An 18,584-nucleotide genomic window follows, 5' to 3' on the forward strand; every position below is an offset into this window, starting at 1 on the left:
CATTGTTAGACTACTAAGGGGTCCTTGTGCGCTGTTTAACATCAGGCACGTTGTTGAACAGCTAAGGGGGTCCTTGTGCCAGTATTTACAGAATAAGTCACAATAATAATCTCCTTCCTTAATCCACTTTGGTTTGTTGCACTGTATGTTTTTCTTTTCTGCCATTGGCACTGCTGTCTTTGGGCCCATGTCGAATAAATTTGTAATGGTAAAATTAAAATGCACTCGCGGTCACCTCTGACTGGAAATGAGCAGCGCTTTGTCTCCACTACAGCAACGTGAGCATTCGGCATCGCTCGGCTTCACTCGGCTACCCGATCAAGGTACGTTCGGCTTTGCTTGGTTTGCTTGGGTGTTCGAATTCTGAGAATGAGGTCAAACTCCGAGACATTTTTTACTTAGATGTTTTGGTCGATATCCGATTTGTACGAGTTCCGAGACGTTCCACTCCATATGTTACTGGTTAAAAGTAAATGAAGATGGCACACAGCACAAATGTGAAAAAAAAACAAAATACAAAAACACTTGTGTGTTTTGCATGAAGAAGGGCTAGCACAGTGGGAGAGCCGAGTTATTTCGCTGTGGCGCAATACCGATTTCTATATTTGATAATTAAATTAGTTGCCATTTGAGCTGTGTTTGAAGCCTGTAAAAGTGGCTTCTATAATGTTGTAGCCCCAGTTCTGCAGTTTAACTTGATGTGCATCATTATATTCTTTCATGATTAGTGCTAGTGCAGTATTGCACACAATTTCTTCTTCAAAGCCCGAGAGGACCCAATTGAGGGGCGCTAGGGCCCAAAGGGTTTTAAGTGTCCTGAAGCGTCTGCCAGAAGGTAGACGCTCAAAAAGTGCGTGCGCTGAGTGGGTAGAATCCCTAAGGATTTGTTTCACCCTCTTAAAACAGTGCTGGCGATAGAGATCGTCCAGAGAAGGAAGGGAACAGCTGGTGATCTTCTGTGCTAAAGTGACCACCCTTTGAAGTGCTTTTTGTCCGCCACTGTACAACTGGAGAACCACATACCAAATGCAATATGTATGCTCTGAATTGAGCACTGTTAGAAGGACACCAACAATGTCTGTGCAATAAGATTTATTTATTTTTTGCTTGCTCAGCTAAAAGCTGCTTAGTATGGCCAATGCGGCGGTAGGAGGGCTAAACCAATCAGTCTTGGTCGACAAGAAAAAGCAAGATGCCTTATTGTTTTGTTATTAGCCATTAGCCGGCTACCACGGTTAGCTTTATGCTCAGTGACTAGGGATGCAATGAATGTTTGGCCACTGAAAATAATAAAAGAAAGCATATTGCCGAAAGCATATCGCCAAAATAGGATGTTGTGGTGACACCAGCAAAAAAACACTGCAAGCAAGTGTCTGTTTGAATTAAACACCAAATGAGTGTCTGGCTCGCTATTCACTGGCGTTTCACCGTGTAAGTTTGTACAGGTCGCAGCAGCACACTGGAGGAGAGGGGCGTCGCTTGATAGACTATTGTACAGCATTTTAGCGATTAAAAAACCCCAAAATCATTTAACCCATCTTTCAAGGCAAACTGAATATTGTGTGCTGTGGCTACACAAACATGGTGGGTACCAAATAAAAGATCGCGTTCCATTCTTTCCATTAGAAGAAAAAAGTATTTCTACCTTATTCTTTAGTAATCACCATTTGAAAATAGGTCATTTGAGTGACATTGAGTGAAAATTTAAAACATGAGAAAACAAGCTTTTTTGTGAAAAGTTACATTTTCTGCATAACAATGACTTTATATTGTTACTAATACTGGCACTAATATTTTTTGTTTAGTGACACTCTGTGAATTAGATTTAATTTGACAAAGGCTTAGATCATTCACGTCATCCTTGAAAACGTTCTATTTCCTAAGATCTGCCATGTTTTCATGTAATTTGAGACCCTGGGAGCCCATTGAAAAAAGATACAATCCTGCCATCTGCTGGCCATAGTTATTGGGTGTTTTTGGATTTTACAACCCCAATGACAAGGCAGTGCTGCACAAACATTGCACTGCCCATTATGAAAAAACAACCTAGTAAACGTCAATTAGCGTTTTTGGCTGCATTCATTTGGATTTTAGTATACGTCATTAAACGTTTTTGGCAGTAAAAGAGTTAATAATCAGAAAATGAAAAAAAATCTTTTTTACACATGCAAATAAATTATAACTAACACAAATGAAAGAATACAAAAATTGCCAAATGACAACATTTTTGGTTGTCTGTGGTAAAAACACAACATCAATAAGAAAAAAATTGAGGTGGTTACCTATACAAGTAATCAGAACTATATTTTGAGGTAGTAAATATACAAAAATTAAACAATCAGTAAAAATCAAATGCTGCATTTGCACTCAGCTACACCTTTTTTAAAAGGCTAAAATTGAAAATATCTATTAAGGCATACACGGGTTTAAAAAGTGCACTTTATTCTATGATGACTGTTTAAGCTTATCATATCACTGGGGTCTATTTCACAAAGCAGGTTTAGTGAGAACTCTGGGTCAAGAAACCCAGAAATGTGGGAAACTCTACATCTTCCGTTTCAGAAAAGGAGGTAACTGAAACCAGAGGAAAAGAGGTAACTCTAGCCTGTATCATAAAAAGAGGTGATTTAAGCTCTCAGTCAGTTACTGTAGTAACATGTTGCATGAACCAAACCTGGTCGGTTGCAGGTTTTTCACAATGAACCTCAAGGTTTTCTCTGTCCCCACCTCCTTTCAGCCACACACGGCATTCATTTCCTCATCCAGGAAGTCCGCTTGGCAAGTTTTTACATAAATACACAATAGTCTATAGCGTAAAGTACACTTTTGTCACGAACATGGCATGTCCTTTTGACAATGATACAATATTGATGAAGGTGCCGCTTTATTGCGCAGGGAATTAAATATTCGTCGTGAGATTGATATCAGACCGTGCATAGATATGCTGGCATTTCCGGACAGTTATCTTTTTGAGCGGTACCGTTTCACATCACTGTCTACATACACAACTTAATCCGTCCTTACATTTGCAACATTACCAGCCGCAGTCATGCGCTCACATGACAGCATATATTGTGTGTTGCACGCCGCTTTTTTCGCATAATTTTTTTCTTATAATTGAATAATGCTTTTATATTTCATCTTAAATCAAGTGCGGTTCTCCCCCGCAAGATTGCACCGAAATGAAATGAATTAATGAGTTGCCATTCAACAGGTCTCCCCTATAATATTATCGTGATTGCAAAGGACTACATTTAAATGTACGCATTGACCCGACACCCAAGCAGCAACGTTCTCCCACGCCGCCTTCCTCTATGGCAGTGGTGGGCAAACTCGGTCCTCAAGGGCCAGGGCCGGTGTCCTGCAAGTTTTGGAGGTTTCCCTGCTGAAAAGCAGCTGATTCCAATCAACAGGATCATTACCAAGTTTATGCAGAGCTTGCTGAAGAGCTGATCATATATCAGCTGTGTTGGAGAAGGGAAACATCCAAAACCTGCAGGACTTCGGCCCTCGAGGACCGAGTGTGCCCATCCCTGCTCTATGGGAAGCCGCTGCGGTGTTGCACTTTTTAAAGAAATGTTCAAATTCGCCATATGATCGCATTATTTTCAGTTGAGAGGGGTAAAAAAAAAAAAAAAAAACGGAAGCAGAGGGTGACGCCACACACTGCGCTTCCCTGTTGCCATAGTGACTCGAATCGGGGCTCCATTGATGTGGACTTTTTAGTCGCCAGGTGAAACTACTCTGCGTTGTGACTACAGGCCACTATTATTTTTAAAATCAGATCTGTGTGTTTTATAGTTGAATGAGTAATAAAACCAAATTTTAATTGAAATAGACTTTTCATTTTTGATTTTTATATTTCCCCTGCATCTCTGATAACTTATTCGCAGGTGTGAAAATGATTTAACCTCTGTCCTGTCCCATTCTAGAAGTCTGGAGAGGACTTTCCTCCATGTGGCCAGGGTGACTGTGAGTTGTCACATATTAAGCATAATTCGAGGTAAAATGTAATGAAGATGTCTATGGTAGACATATGCGTAAATATAGTACTACTACTTGCTATAGTGTAGTGATCAAATTTAAATAAAACCACAAAATAAATAAATGAATCAATTAAAAATAGTTTGAAAAACAAAATATTTTGGGGGAATTTTTTTATTTTATTTTTTCTTGGAAATTGAATGACAACAAGCAGATAGGATCTCTTGCTATGATCTCATCTCCCTCTGTCTGTTCCGAGTGTATAAGTGTTTCAGGCAGGTTCAATCTTTGACGAGAGGTGTTGTTCTTGGGTGTCTCAAACGTGCTGGAATAACCTGGCTGTTGGGAATATGGACCTCCTGCTCTGCTTGGTGCACAGAGTGGACGGCGAACTGAACAATGGTCACTTTCGGGGGGAGGAAGTGACCACACGGACTGCGAAAAGGATGGTACACTGTAAATCCGCTCGCCCTGTGACTGTTCAATGACTCTTATGAATTATCTGAGCAAAATGTCCATCAACTCTTTGAGCAGACATCTCGAACTCTCATCACAGCCGTCTTGATGAAACTGTCAGGGGTCTCCAGTGACAGCTAAGGCCTGCTTTGAACTTTGCCCTGCATAAACTGCTATCTACAAGGACAGGAAGGAATATGAACTCCAGTTGTGGACTCAAAGTTCTCGAGTCATCTGAGATTAGCCCCTTGAGTCATATTTTGGTCTGTTTGAGTACAGTTTGCACTCTGTACTGTGTCGGAAAAGGAGATGTGAGCTATAGCAACGCAGTTTCGGAAATTGAGAACAGCTTATGTGAATTAGGGTAGTATAAAATGTATTTTAATCTTTAATACTATATTTTCCGTTGTTTGATGCTTGTTGAATTTGGCCTTCTAATTTTTTTTCCCATTTCTCTTTTAGAACTTTGGCTTCTCAGAGTGGACTCAGATGTGGAACACTTACGGCGAATTTGCTGGTTAAATTTTTAATTTTTGATTAAGCTCACAGCACTGTGATCTAAAGTTCCCTGCTGTGTTTTACAAGCCCCACTACTCTGTAGAAGAGGTGGGGTTAATTAGCATTTTAAGAATACTTTTTGGTTGGTTTAAAGTAGGGATTTTGTCTTGTTTTTCTGATTATAACTAGTTTATTTTACTAGTTGAGATGGCATATTTGGAAGATTTGTGACCTGCAATAGATTAATGGGGTTGTTTTAAACATTACAAACTCTTGCCTCAAAGGCTTTTGTTTTTATGGCTCCTGGCTAGCTCAGCTGGAGATCTTTTTGTAGTTCTGGTGTTGGCCAAATTGTCCCAATTTAGTTGTTTTTCTAATCTACAGGACACAAGGTGTCTGTTTTTCTTCCTCTTTGAAGCGGCATCTGTTCGCTGCTACAGTTTTCAAATACATGTCTGAAAAAGATCAGAGTTGATTTTATCAGATGGGGGAATGACTGGTCTGTCTGTGTATTGTTGAAAAGGAAGTCTGAGGTGAGAATGGTCTGTCTGTGTATCGTTGAAAAGGAAGTCTGATGTGAGAATGAAGTTTGGTGTGAGGAATTTACAGGCGGAGAATGGAGAGGATTGGACTTGGAGGAAAGTAAGTTCTACAAAGATGACAAAAGACGACCCGAATAGCAGAAATACAGTAGGTATGTTCCATTTCAGAAACAATTGAAAAATATAATTTTTAGAGCCCATGGAATATGCCATTTAGGTGTGGAAGGAACATTGAGACACCTGGGTGACATTTTTTCATGAGACAAGTTGTTAAAAATGAACTGCAGGACTGCAGTGTTTATTTAAGGTATAAGTATATATATAAATCTCTTCTCAGACTGTTTATGGCCCGGCTGGACATGAATAGTTCTGGGTTAAGATGATGTTGTTTTTAAATGATTTACACTGCTATAATAAAAAAACAGCGTTAAAAAATACAGAAATTTGATGTACGACAAAAAGCACATTTATGCTAAATCTACAACAGTAAATATCATGGTAAAATATTTGATTAATCATTATCTACCATCATAAGGGTTTCCTAGGAATCTTGGATCAGACGAACCCATTTGAAAAAACAAAACTTCATAAGATATAGAAAAGGCATTGAGATTAAAACATATTTGATTTAATATATTATCTCTGATCTCAAGGACATTAAAGAAAAATAGAAATATTAAACAATTGGCCTCATAAAGTTTCAATGGCTACAAGACTTTCATTATTGTGTCATTGAATGTGCAAATGTCATTAAACGGATTCTGTTTGAATGCCACAACAAAAATAACTTTTTCCGTGTCCAACAGCACGTTCCAGGACCTACAGAACTTAAACAATTAACATTTGCTAACAAAAAATACCAGGTGCTCTTTTCAAAGTAAAGAATGAAGACTATGTATGTTATAAGTGACTAAATGAAAATGATTTTGCTTTCAGATGTGGTGAAAATGGAAATGGTCGATCTGGTTTGCTGATCATAATAGTGGGGGCCACATCCACCAGGAGGATGCTAAGTGCTTTCCGAAGCACTATTCCATGGGGGACCTTCACCAGGAGATGACTTCACTGCACAAACACATCTGCTTTTGCGTCGTAACACATTTTGTTGAATATAGATATGGCACATAGGGTTATTTTTCATATGATATGCCCCTTCCACTGAAAATTTCTTAATGAATCAAATTGTTCTTTAATGCCATATGACTGCTAAACTACCCTCTCTCTCTCTTTCTCTCTCTCTCTCCTGCTGTTCTTATTTCTAAACTCCACACACAAACATTGCTTAATGATGCGATAAATCATTTGCGACGATCAAGATTCGCGCTGGACTTTCTCTCTAGACTATTGTGGGATTAAATGTCCGGGTTTTGAATTTATAGAAGTTCAATGGTAGGACTGAAGACATTTAACATTTTCAATTTGATGTTTTACTGTTTTTGAATTTACTTATAGGCATATCAATGTGATATAATCATGAGTATTTAAAAGAATACAGTGGGATGGTGATTTTGTGAACTTATTAATTTTAATGTTAATTTTGTTAACTTATTGATCTTCGTACCCCCAAAGCTATTGAAGATAGAATGTGCATGATGTTATCAGAGTCTTTTGTCATTAGAGACTAAAAGTCTGGGGTCAGATCCTAATTGCATTTGTTCCCCCAGTCAAGAAGGGGAACTGTATGTAAATGTCTGTTTACTAATAACATTACACCTTTGTTTAACCTGGAGTCGACATGTCTGTATGCAAATGTCTGCTTACTAATAACATCACACATTTGTTCACTAGGAGTCGACATGTCTGTCCTTTAATCAACTTAGGAGGGGAAGAGGAACCTTTTATCTTTTGGTTATAAATGAGTGGATGTTCTGTAGACTGTTACACACTTGGGGGCTTCACAATGCATTCAGATGTGGGTGTCCTAACTGTATCTTTAGAAGCTTCTAAATAAATTCTTTGCAAAGAAACCTTCTTCATCAGATCTCAATGCAATTATTTGCACACGCAAGGATTACACTGAATATAGTAATCAAACATTCCTTCAGTTGATATAACTACCTCAAATAAGCTGTCCTGGAACCAAAAACGCACAGTTTCCTATCTCAGTCTATGTCAACTCGCTGTTCAGGGTTAGTCTCGGTGTTTGTTGAACATGCTTTGTGAAATGGACCCCTGGTCTGAATTTTTTTGCTGTTGGAAGACATAAAGCTAACCTTGAGCCCGTGGCTAATGGCTAATAACAAACCAATGTTCACTGAGCATAACTGTGGTAGCCGGATAATGGCTAATAACAAAAACACAAGGCATCTTGCTTTCTCTTGTCCATTGAGCATAAAGCTAACCGTGAGCCCGCGACTAACAGCAAATAACAAACCAACATTTACTGAGCATAACGGCGGTAGCTGGCTAATGGCTAATAACCAAAACAAAAACGATTTGGTAATCGTAAAATTGATTCAACAGTTAAATTGAGAATAGGGGTAGTGGAAATTGAAAGAGTTTTTGATATGAAATTTTTAGGTGTTATTTTGGATCACAAATTGGAATGGAAAATGCATATAGATTATGTTAAATCAAATATTTAGATTTGAAGAGCAAAATCAATTGCCATATTATATAAGGTGAAGGATCTTATGAATCATGCTTTGTATATTTTGTATTATTCTTTGGTTTTGCCTTGCATAATGTATTGTTTGGAAATATGGGGGAATGCATATCCCACACATACAAGTTCAATATTTATTCTACAAAAGAGAGCTATAAGGATAATAACAAAGTCAAATAGTAGAGAACCATCAAATGGGTTATTTAAGTTAAGAACTTTGAAATTTGAAGACTTGGTTAATTATAAAATTGCACTTTTAATGTATAAATTGTATTATAAACAGCGCCCTAGTCATATAGAGAATATGTTTAAGATAAAAGAATATAGACACAAACGCCGAAGGAAGGTACGTTTTGAAAGAATAAAATCTTGGACTAAATGAAAGGATCAATGTATTACTATTAGTGGTGTGAAGGTATGGAATCAACTTGATGATTAATTAAACGGGTGTCAGACAATTAAAATTTTTAAACGTTTGTTTAAAAGTATAGTTATTGATAAATATGAGAATGTAAGTTGATGTTTGGATCTTGTTTTTGTTAATTTTATTATCATTTATGTGTAATATTTGAGTTAATCGTTTTGTGTGGTCTGGGGAACGCTACCATGTATTGATAGTATTGATACCATGACAAAGAGATATCGTATCCGGATACGTTGTGTTGGTATCGATACTTTTCAAAGTATCAATACTTTTGACAACCCTAATCAGTAACTCTTGTTTTGTTATTAGCCTTTAGCCATGGGCTCACGGTGAGCTTAAATTTTTGTATGCCTTAATAGATATTTGCACTTTTCAATTTTAGCACTTTACAAAAGGTGTACATAAGTACAACTGCAGCATGTATTGTAACATTTTTACTGATTGATTATTTTTTATTTAGTTTACTACCTCAAAATATATTTCTGATTACTTGAATAAACTACCAAATTTTTTTCTTATTGATGTTTCCTGTGTGTTTTTACCAAAAATGCTGTCATTGTGGCATTTTTTGTATTTTGTATTCTATGACTTTCATTTGTGTTAATTATAATTTATTGGCCTGTGAAAAATTCTCATTTGTTTTTCATTTTCTGATGATTAATCATTTTATTTAACTGATTAGAGGGGCACATGATAACGTGCCAAAAATCGATTTGGCAATATATCACATTACAGTGCAAATTGATTCAATATGCGGCCAAATCGATTTTTAAACATCACTTTTTGATGGAACTATTCAACAAAATGTCTTACTTTGGGTTAAGGTTCACACTTTAAGCATGGAAGAATGTTATACTAATGGAGAATTAAGCCTGTTCAAACATGAAACAGACGGCGACCTGTTTGTTAAATACAGTGGCTTATAAGCCTGAAGTTTCAGATAAATACATTTTCATACAAATCTTACATTGTACATGTACAAGTTTACTGATTAGTATTTTCTAAATTTGAGTAAAATAAAAAAATAGCAATAATCAATTTATAGATTTGTATCGTGATTAATTGAAATTGTTAGAGGGTGTCTATGTAGATATGTGTGTGCGTACGTGTGTGTGTGTATCCATTGTAAAATTCTTAATTGAAATAATAGCTAAACAATAAATCACACATAATGAAACTGTAGTTTGTCTGCAATGCCAATCACCATAAAAACGTTTTGACATTTGTGTATGATGACACAACGAGGCTGTTTTTGGACTCAGACGCAGAGGAAGAGGTGGAGGGTAAAGCAGCTTTTAATTAACAAAACAAAAGCTCTTCAATGAGAGGGAGAAAATAAAGACTATACAAACATTAACTGAAAGCGCTCCAAAAGGGAGGAAGTTCAAAACTACATTCAAAAACAAAAATCACTCTATGACTAAACAAAACTAAGCTATACAAAATTACAAACAAAGGTTCTCTCACAAGACAAGGCAATAAAGGCAACAAGGCAATTGGGTATCAAGGCTGTGGTCTATGGCAGGCTTCAGTGGCTCAAACGAAAACACTTCGGCACAAGACAGGGAAAACGCAGACTATTTAACACATGAGGGTAATGGGGAACAGGTGGAAACAATCAGGGATCAGGGTTGACACAGACACCACACGAGGAAGGGCAAGTGACCTGAAACGAGAGGAGTCAGACTTTTCACAATAAAACAGGAAATGACAAGACACCCTCACCGCGGTGTGACAGTACCCCTCCCCCTAGGGCCGACTCCTGACGGCCCAGGCTGGTCAGAATGAGCCCTAAAAAAAGTCTTCAATTAGAGAGTCATCCATGATGAAGCGGGAAGGTATCCACTGTCTTTCCTCGGGCCCATACCCCTCCCAGTCCACCAAGAACTGCCTGCCCCGGCCCCGCTTGCGGACGGCCAGCAATCGCTTGACTCTGTAGACGGGCCCCCCATCCACAATCACCGGAGGCGGCGGGGGCGTAGGAGCCGGAACCAGAGAACTCTCCTTGACTGGCTTGACTTGGCTTACGTGGAACGTTGGGTGAACACGCAGGGACCGAGGCAGGCGAAGACGGACCACGGCCGGGTTGATCACCTTGGAGATGGGGTATGGGCCCACAAACCGAGGCGCCAACTTTTGGCATGGCACCTTTAAATGCAGATGTTTGGCTGACAACCACACTTTGTTCCCTGGCTGGTATACTGGAGCAGGTCTCCTTTTCCGATCCGCTGCTCGCTTGCCTCTGTCTCTCTGGCGCTCCAGAACCTGCCGAGCGGCTGCCCAGACGCGATGGCAACGACGGACCAAGGCATGGGCTGAAGGAACAGAGGCCTCAGACTCTAGGTTAGAAAAAAAAAAGGAGGGTCGTATCCAAAAACGCATTTGAAGGGGGTGAGTCCAGTGGCAGAGGTGGGCAGGGAGTTATGGGCAAACTCAACCCAGACCAGGTGTTTGCTCCACGATGCCGGGTTCTGAGAGACAAGGCACCGTAAACCGGTTTCCAGCTGCTGGTTGAGACGTTCCGACTGACCGTTAGCCTCAGGGTGGTACCCTGAGGTTAGGCTGGCTTTGGCGCCGATTAGGCGGCAAAATTCCTTCCAAAAGCGTGACACAAACTGGGGGCCCCCGATCCGACACAATGTCTCTAGGGAACCCGTAAACGTGTTTAATCATGACCTCAGCCGTTTCCTTGGCTGAGGGAAGCTTTGACAAGGCTAAGAATCGGACCATCTTAGAAAATCGGTCGACTACTGTGAGAACAGTGGTCTTTCCTTTGGAGAGAGTAAGTCCCGTGACAAAATCCAGGGAAATTTCTGCCCATGGTCTGGAAGGAATGGGAAGGGGCTGTAGCAGACCCATGCGTGATCTGGTGGATGTCTTGTTTCGAGCACATACCGAGCAGGCCTCGATGTACTCCCGGACCTCCGGCTCCATGGAAGGCCACCAGAAACGCCGGGAGATGGCGTAAATTGTCCGTCAAACTCCCGGATGACAGGATAGAAGCGAGGTGTGACCCCAATGGATCACCTGTGGGCGCAGCTGCTCTGGAACAAATAGTCTATTCGCCGGGCACCCTTTTGGTGGGGTTGCCTCCCTGTTGGCTTGTTTCACTTCCCTCTCAATTGGCCATGTCACGGCTCCAATCACACAGTCCGGCGAAAGGATGGTCTCTGGTTCCTTAGTTACAGGCTCAGGATCGTAGAGACGGGACAGGGTGTCGGGTTTGACGTTTTGAGACCCCGGCCTGTAAGTGAGAGAGAAGGAAAACCGGTTGAAGAACAGTGTCCATCTGGCCTGGCGTGAGTTGAGTCTCTTGGCTTTGCATATGTATTCCAGGTTCTTGTGATCGGTCCAGACCACGGATGGATGCTTTGCCCCCTCAAGCCAGTGCCTCCACTCTTCCAGAGCAAGCTTGACGGCCAGAAGCTCTTTGTCCCCAACGTCATAGTTCCGCTCGGCCTTGGATAATCGTCGTGAAAAGAATGCGCAGGGGTGCATCTTTCCATCCTTCTCTGCGCGTTGACAGGACAGCTCCGATCCCCTCATTGGACGCATCCACTTCCACCATGAATTGCCGCTGTGGATCTGGTACTATGAGGATCGGAGCTGTGACAAATCGTTTCTTGAGTGCTTCAAAAGCAGCTTCAGCCGCCGGTGACCAACTGAACCTCACCAGAGTGGAGGTGAGGGCATGCAGAGGGGCAGCTATTGCGCTGAACCCTCTGATGAAGCGTCTGTAGAAGTTTGCGAACCCGAGGAACTGCTGAACCTTCTTGCGGCTAACAGGAGTGGGCCACTCAGTCACGGCCCTAGTTTTAGCCGGGTCCATCTGAACCCTCCCCGGAGCTATGACGAAACCCAAAAAGGAGACGGTTTCAGCATGAAAGACGCATTTCTCGGCCTTAACATACAGTTTGTGCTCCAGCAGTCTTTGAAGAACCTTGGAAACATGGATCTGATGAGTGGCTAGATCTGTCGAGTATATGAGTATGTTGTCTAAATAAACATATACAAACTGGTCCAGAAAGTCTCTCAACACGTCATTGATCATGGCCTGGAAAACTGCAGGAGCGTTAGTGAGTCCGAAGGGCATGACCAGGTATTCATAATGTCCACTAGGTGTATTGAACCCTGTCTTCCACTCATCCCCCTCTCGGATCCTAATGAGGTGGTAGGCGTTGCGCAAGTCCAATTTAGTAAAGATCGTGGCTTGTTGGAGATTTTCAAAGACGGAGGACATGAGAGGAAGAGGGTAGCGGTTCTTTATCGTAATGTCATTAAGGGGGCTATAGTCTATACATGGCCGTAAGGAACCATCTTTCTTCCCCACAAAAAAGAAACCTGCTCCCGCTGGTGATGAGGAAGGACGAATCAGTCCAACCTTCAGGGAAGTTTCGATGTAATCCCTAAGGGCCGCCTTCTCTGGTCCTGAAACAGAATATTGGCGTCCCTTGGGAATGGTGGAACCAGGAATCAGTTCTATGGCACAGTCATAGGCACGATGGGGTGGGAGCGACATGGCCTTGGTCTTGCTGAAGATCTCCTGGAGGTGATGGTAGCATGGAGGCACGGTGCTCAAATTCGGGTATTCTGAGTCTGTGAAGGATTTGACAGAAATGTGATCAACCGTGGTGATGTCTACTTCTCGGTTTGGTGAACCAATCCCATGGCTCACACAATTCTTTCCCCATCCCAGAACTTCGCCAGTTACCCAGTCTACATGGGGATTGTGTTCACACAACCAGGGGTGTCCTAGGACCAGGGTCCGTGAAGGAGACTGAAAAACTAGGTGCTCCTTATGTTTGCCGACTTGGAGCTGGATGGGTTCTGTGATGTGCGTAATAATGAATAGTTCACTTCCATTCAGTGCCCTAGCCTTAATGGGCTTGATTAGCGGCTCAGTCTTGGCTCCTAAATGTCTCACCAGCCCCCAGTCAATTAGGCTCTCGTCGGCCCCAGAATCTATCAGGGCATAGAGGTCTGTGGGAGTGGTGAGATGATTGATCCTCACTGACGTGAGTCTTCGTGCAACCGCCGCCGGAGTCGTGACTTGACTCACCTCTTGGGTCCTTTTGGCTGGGCAGGCGACCACGAGGTGATCTCGGTTCTCGCAGTAGAAACACAGCCCTTCCCGCTGTCGACGCCGTCTCTCCTCCAGCGAGATCCGCGCTCTGCCCAGTTGCATGGGCTCTTCCTCTGGTTGCGCGGGAGCTGGTTGGCGCTGAACTGACAGGGATCCAAGAGGAGCTGACCCCCCTGATGTTGGGAAGCGCGGGAAGCCCTCCATTGTTCTGGTCCGGCGAGCGCGGCTCTGCGTCACCTCCTGCAGCCGATGATCCGTCCGTATGGCCAGGGCGATGAGTGAGTCCAAATCCGGTGGAAGATCGACTGCGATGAGAAGCTCCTGGATGGACGTTGCCAGGCCCTTGAGAAAAACGTCTTAGAGCGCCGTGGTGTTCCAGCCACTCTCTGCCGCAAGAGTGCGGAAGCGTATGGCATAGTCACTCACGGAGTCCCTTCCTTGGATCAGACTGCTTAGCTGCCGGGCCTTTTCCCGGTCGGAACAGGCTGGGTCAAAGACTCCCTGAAGAGCGGCTCGGAATTTCAGGGCGGAGCTGCAAAGTGGGGAACAGCGGGCCCACTCTGCCGTGGCCCAGGCTCTGGCTCTTCCAGTCAGGTGAGAAATCATGAAAGCCACCCGTGAACGATCTGTGGGAAAAGCCTGGGGAGAGTACTCAAAATGAATGTCACAGTCTGTTAAAAAGGCCTTACATTGTCCTGGCTCTCCAGCGAATCGCTCAGGAGAGGCTAACTTGATCCCTGATCCGGTATATGGCACGGGTGGGATCGGCAAGGTAGCTTGAGTCTCTGGCTCGGACGGAGGGCTATTGGTGCGACTTCGAGCACCCAGAATCTGAGCTGAAAGCTCGGTCATTTGCGTTGCCATGGCGGTCTGAAACTCCTCCTGTCGGCGTAGACGGGCATCCTGAGCCCGCAAAGCTGCGATCAATTGCTCTCTCTCTGCTGAGTCCATGCTGGCCGAAGTGTTCTGACACAACGAGGCTGTTTTTGGACTCAGACGCAGAGGAAGAGGTGGAGGGTAAAGCAGCTTTTAATTAACAAAACAAAAGCTCTTCAATGAGAGGGAGAAAATAAAGACTATACAAACATTAACTGAAAGCGCTCCAAAAGGGAGGAAGTTCAAAACTACATTCAAAAACAAAAATCACTCTATGACTAAACAAAACTAAGCTATACAAAATTACAAACAAAGGTTCTCTCACAAGACAAGGCAATAAAGGCAACAAGGCAATTGGGTATCAAGGCTGTGGTCTATGGCAGGCTTCAGTGGCTCAAACGAAAACACTTCGGCACAAGACAGGGAAAACGCAGACTATTTAACACATGAGGGTAATGGGGAACAGGTGGAAACAATCAGGGATCAGGGTTGACACAGACACCACACGAGGAAGGGCAAGTGACCTGAAACGAGAGGAGTCAGACTTTTCACAATAAAACAGGAAATGACAAGACACCCTCACCGCGGTGTGACATATGAAAAATCATTTATGAACAACAAATTTACATGAATAAAAACGATTATGTAAAATGTACATGAAATTTACATTTTAAATAACAAAACTAGGATTTTCCTATAGTGCAAGTAGCATAAAAAATGTCTTACTTTACATTTAGCTTATTTCAGGTAAGAGCAAATGCCTTTTATTATTTTTCTGCAGGTGTAGATGTTAATATTTCATTATTATAAGTTGGACTCTTCAGGAAGAGGAATGTTAGTTTTACCAAGGCTTTTTGCCGCGTCTAAAGTGGATGGGAAGGATCGCGGTCCTTATGAAACTGAGGGGGGCATCTTCCCCGTGCCCTCAGAACCAAATATCAGACTTCATCGTAGTTGCGAGGCTGATTACAACTTGTGTCACTACATTTCAATTGAAGCTAGGCAAGCACACAGCATGTCTGTGGTCATGTTGACAAGATCTATCAAATAAAGGCATTTGTTTTGCTTAAGTTTTCTGCATTCTATGACCTTGGCTTTTGTTTACTGTGAGTGAGACTACGTAAATACAAACAGAGAGACCAACTTACCGACCGCAGGTGTAGTGGCGAGCAACCTGGCAGAATGGGGCACGTCTTGTAGTGTGACGTCATTCAAGGATAACGTAATAATAATTTGTTTTATGTAAATTATGTGGCTGAATTTTTGTTTTGAAAGGCAACAAAACTACTTTAACCAACTTTTAAAAAATATATATAAATTAGATAAATAAATGGCCAAAGAGACACTTTGGACATCAGTGCCAAAAGGGCATGTGCCCTGGCACCCATAGCCCCCCCACTCTCGACACATGCCTGGTGGTTATGTTAATCTATGCATTTTCAAAGTATTTTTATGTCCGCTGTTTTGAAAATGGTATTGAATATTTTCCTGGGTATCGATATCGTGTTTTAAATTTTAGTATTGTGAAAACCGTACGACGTAGCGGATCGGATAGAAAAAGTGCCCTCCCAATTCTTAGAGGGATTTGTTGGAGCCATATTATAGTGTTCTTTGTTATTCCTTTTCTGCGTGTGATTCCTGGGTTTGACCGCATGGTGGCGCATGTGCCCCTAGGAAATAATTAAATGAAGCTCAAGGTAATGAGCGACAGGTGTGTGTGAACCTTGGAGGCAAATAGTTTTTTGACGGTGTTAGTTGTTGTAGCCTATTTGGTAAGGCTCGTGTTGTGTTTTAGACATGAATGGGAAGGATTGGACTTTATTAGAATAATTTTTTTGGGACCACACGGCCGGGAATTTGGGGGTTTTTGTTTCTTGGTGCAACGACACGCGTCCGAATAGTTCTCACCGGTTCACCCCTCAACAAATATAGCGTCTTATTAGAAAGACGCTATAGGATTTTTTGTCTTAGCCTCCCCAAAGAAGTAGAAGGGAGAGGGAAGAGAAAAATGAGACAGGGTGAAGAGGAAGTGATGGGATTGGCGGTAAATCTCTCCTCTTTCATCTATAACCACTTTAAACATCAAAGTATATGTAGGAATAGAAAAAATATTTGTTGGCTGGTTATGAGTGTATTATTGGTAATGTTTTTATGTTATGTGTTTCTGTAAAGCATTTTGTGAGCGCTACAGCTGTTTGAAAACCCTATAAAAATAAAGATGACTTGAATTGACAGACTGACTATTCAAAAACACAAACGTAAACTCAATCCATGCAGAATCCAGAGCTCTATATCAAATGCATACAGTATTCGTATTAGTATATTATTATAAATACTTACACCTCAGGCTGTTGAAGGAGGTTCCTCATGACTTTGATTTGCTGAAAATGACAGGACATGTCAGTAGCCAACACCATCTCCACCACCAGATTCCGTAATTCTCTGAAAGAGTGACAAATTGCTTGTTACAAGAAATATGAAACTGATTCTTATCTAATAGTCTTAGGGCCTGATTCACTAAAACGGACACAAACTCCTGTCGGTTCCTTGAATCGCTTTTGTGTCCTAGTGGTTTGCCGTAAATAGTGTACAATGGCTCCAGCATGTGATGGTCATTGGTGGTCTGATATGAGGCATTCACTCAACTCAACTTTGAAGGTATTCACTAAACTCAACTTTATGTACAAAGCACTTAATAATAATAATAATAATAATTAATTTATTTAATTTTATCAGCACCTTTCTAGACACCCAAAGACACTTTACAGGGCAAAGAAAACTTTTACAAAGGTACTGTGCGTCAAAAGGTTCTCTTTCCAAACCTGCGTCGTCGTTTGAGTCAGTCATAGCAAAGCTTCTTGGTGTTGGATGTTTTGAAAAGCCAATCAGATCCTCAAAACATTGATGACCTGGTTGCCAGGGTAACACCCTCCAATATCATAAGAATGAATGAATTTTTATCAGACTTCACCTGGGCTTTCAAGGATCCCCCAAAATGGCACACTTTTGTTCGCCTGGACCCCTGTTTTGGAAAAACCTGTGTAAAATGCAAATTTTTTGTAGTATTATTGTCAAACTTGAACTGGAATTAGGGAAGACCTCAAGCTTTGACCCTGTAGTGTTTTCAAGTCCTAATCACCAGTCATGGAAGATTTTGTTAAAAAATTATTGGACGAACATAATATTGAAACCATAAAAAACAGCTCAGTGATCTAGTGATAGAATGTCCGCCCTGAGACTGGGAGGTCGTGGCCCAGATAGCAAAAGATGTTAAATCAACATTGAATTAGGGTTAAGAAGGTTGACTTTTGGTTACGGTTGAAGATTGATTGGTCAATCAACATTGATTCCACAACATTATGTCAACATTGAAGTTTGTGTTTAAAAGATGACATTGCATCTACATTGTATTTTGGTTTAATTAAAACGTTTGAAAGGTCAATGTTTAATTAACGTTAAATCTATGTGACAGTCTCTTGAGTCGCCAGTACATGACGAGGTGCCCCGCCCTACAGCAGCGGGGAGATGATGTTATTGGGGATATCTTTAACTGAAATAAATTATTACAACAAATAACATGTTAACATTGAAGACATTTAATATTTTCAATTTGATGTTTTACTGTTTTTGAATTTACTTATAGGCATATCAATGTGATATAAGCATGAGTGTTTAAAAGAATACAGTGGGATGGTGATTTTGTGAACTTTATTTGATCTTTGTACCCTCAAATGCTGTTGGAGGGGCAATGTGCATGATGTTGTCAGAGTCTCTTGTCACTTAGGGACTGAAGGTCTGGGGTCAGATTTTGATTACTTCTGTTCCCCCAATCAAGAAGGGGAACTGTATAAAGATGTCTGTTTACCATCAACCTTACACCTTTGTTCAATCTAGGAGATGACATGTCTGCCCTTTGTTCAATCAAGAGCCGGGAGGAGGAACCTTTTATCTTTTTGTATAAATGAGTCGATGTTCTGTAAATTGTCACACACTTGGGATCATCACTTGGAATCATCACTTGGATTCAGATGTGATGTCCTGACTGTGTCTTTAGAGGCCTCTAAATAAATTCTTGCAAGGAACCTTGTTCATCAGATCTCGGATACAATGATTTTG

The 18,584-nt window shown here is 41.5% G+C and overlaps 1 protein-coding gene and 1 long non-coding RNA gene across 4 annotated transcripts in view; one reads left to right on the forward strand and one right to left on the reverse strand.

The window, feature by feature from the left end:
- The window catches only part of LOC144040099 (dual specificity calcium/calmodulin-dependent 3',5'-cyclic nucleotide phosphodiesterase 1C-like), a 141,405-nt gene that overhangs the window by 41,225 nt on the left and 81,596 nt on the right, over nt 1-18,584 (reverse strand). For both annotated transcript variants that reach the window (XM_077553919.1, XM_077553920.1), the window contains one exon: nt 16,809-16,910. In XM_077553919.1, the coding sequence (XP_077410045.1) occupies nt 16,809-16,910 (102 nt within the window). The remainder of the gene's footprint in view (nt 1-16,808; nt 16,911-18,584) is intronic.
- LOC144040691 (uncharacterized) lies at nt 87-7,484 on the forward strand. 2 transcript variants are annotated; one of them, XR_013289794.1, is made up of 3 exons: nt 87-323; nt 3,933-5,632; nt 6,417-7,484. It is a non-coding gene; the product is annotated as an uncharacterized LOC144040691 (long non-coding RNA). The 2 variants fall into 2 exon arrangements; XR_013289795.1 differs by lacking the exon at nt 87-323 and having other exon boundaries at nt 332-4,003; nt 4,903-5,632.

This window comes from Vanacampus margaritifer, chromosome 20 (genome assembly GCF_051991255.1).
Source record: "Vanacampus margaritifer isolate UIUO_Vmar chromosome 20, RoL_Vmar_1.0, whole genome shotgun sequence".
Lineage (NCBI taxonomy): Eukaryota > Metazoa > Chordata > Actinopteri > Syngnathiformes > Syngnathidae > Vanacampus > Vanacampus margaritifer.